At 44.1% G+C, this 992-nt stretch overlaps 1 protein-coding gene across 1 annotated transcript; it reads left to right on the top strand.

Moving 5' to 3' along the window:
* Positions 1–565: 565 nt before the first annotated feature.
* On the top strand, positions 566–916 carry CSUI_010791 (uncharacterized protein; the record flags this gene model as incomplete). Its single annotated transcript, XM_068070892.1, has 1 exon — positions 566–916. A coding segment is annotated over one exon (351 nt), but the record flags the coding sequence as incomplete, so codon positions are not given.
* Positions 917–992: the final 76 nt, after the last annotated feature.

Below are 992 nucleotides of genomic sequence, written 5' to 3'. Positions count from 1 at the left end.
TACATATATGGGCGTACTGTGGCAGATGTGATTGCCTTAATCTCTCTACGTGTGGGCTGTTGGTGTGCATGTGTATGTGAGGGTATGTAGGCATGTTTACATGCGTAGGTTTTCTGGTGTATGACTAGATCTCGATGTGTCTGTAGATTCTTCCTTAGTTCGTTGCTATATGAAGTGAATCGGAGAAAAGATCTGTCCAGTCATTTCTTGTCTACTGCTACCTCGAGAGAGAGACAGCCACATGTTTCTGCATACCCCTTGACTACTGTATATACACCCCACCTCAAAGTGTGTCTGTGTGCATGCGTTTCCCTCATGCTTCCATTCTGGTGTACATACACCTAACCTGAGAGGTTTTTTCTTTTGTAGTTTCCACAGTAGATACGTGTCGTCGGCATAAGCAGGAACATCTTCTCTTTCGTTGCTTCTCCCTTCCTTAACTGCCGTTAGATCTCCGGAGAAGTACATCCTTCTTGAAGGTATTTCTCTCTCTCTTTCTGTTTGGTCTAACAGTCCATTTGCATGGGAGATCTATTTCGATCTTTTCTTCTGTTGATGAGGGCTCCTTTTTTCCTCTGTTCTTCTTCTTCTTTTCGTGTCTACTTGTTGGCGGTGTCTTGCTCTAGACACAGCGATTTACAGCTATAGCTGGAGCCTAGCCGCTAGCCGACAAGCTTCAGAAGAAGCGTGTCGTTTCCTGTTGAATCTCCTTAAGACGACCTTCACATCAAACGCAACAAAGACGTTGATCTCAAGGCATGTCGACTGTGGGAGCTCCGGTCATTCCAGCCAGTCTTCCTTTCTTTATCAAAGCAGTGAGATAGTTCAAATAGGAATGAGAACACTCTTAAGACTAGACCTCCAGCGTCTTCATGAAGATCAAAACATCGCAGGAAAGACTCCTCAACAGTTCATACGGGTAAGGAGAGAACTCCCTTCTTCTATTCATACATATATCTCTCTATGTATGTATGTGGATAGATACAAGGTAG

This window comes from Cystoisospora suis, assembly GCF_002600585.1.
Source record: "Cystoisospora suis strain Wien I chromosome Unknown contig_8314, whole genome shotgun sequence".
Classification (NCBI taxonomy): domain Eukaryota; phylum Apicomplexa; class Conoidasida; order Eucoccidiorida; family Sarcocystidae; genus Cystoisospora; species Cystoisospora suis.
Note: the sequence above shows the minus strand (reverse complement) of the source record. Positions and strands in the feature narration are given on the sequence as shown.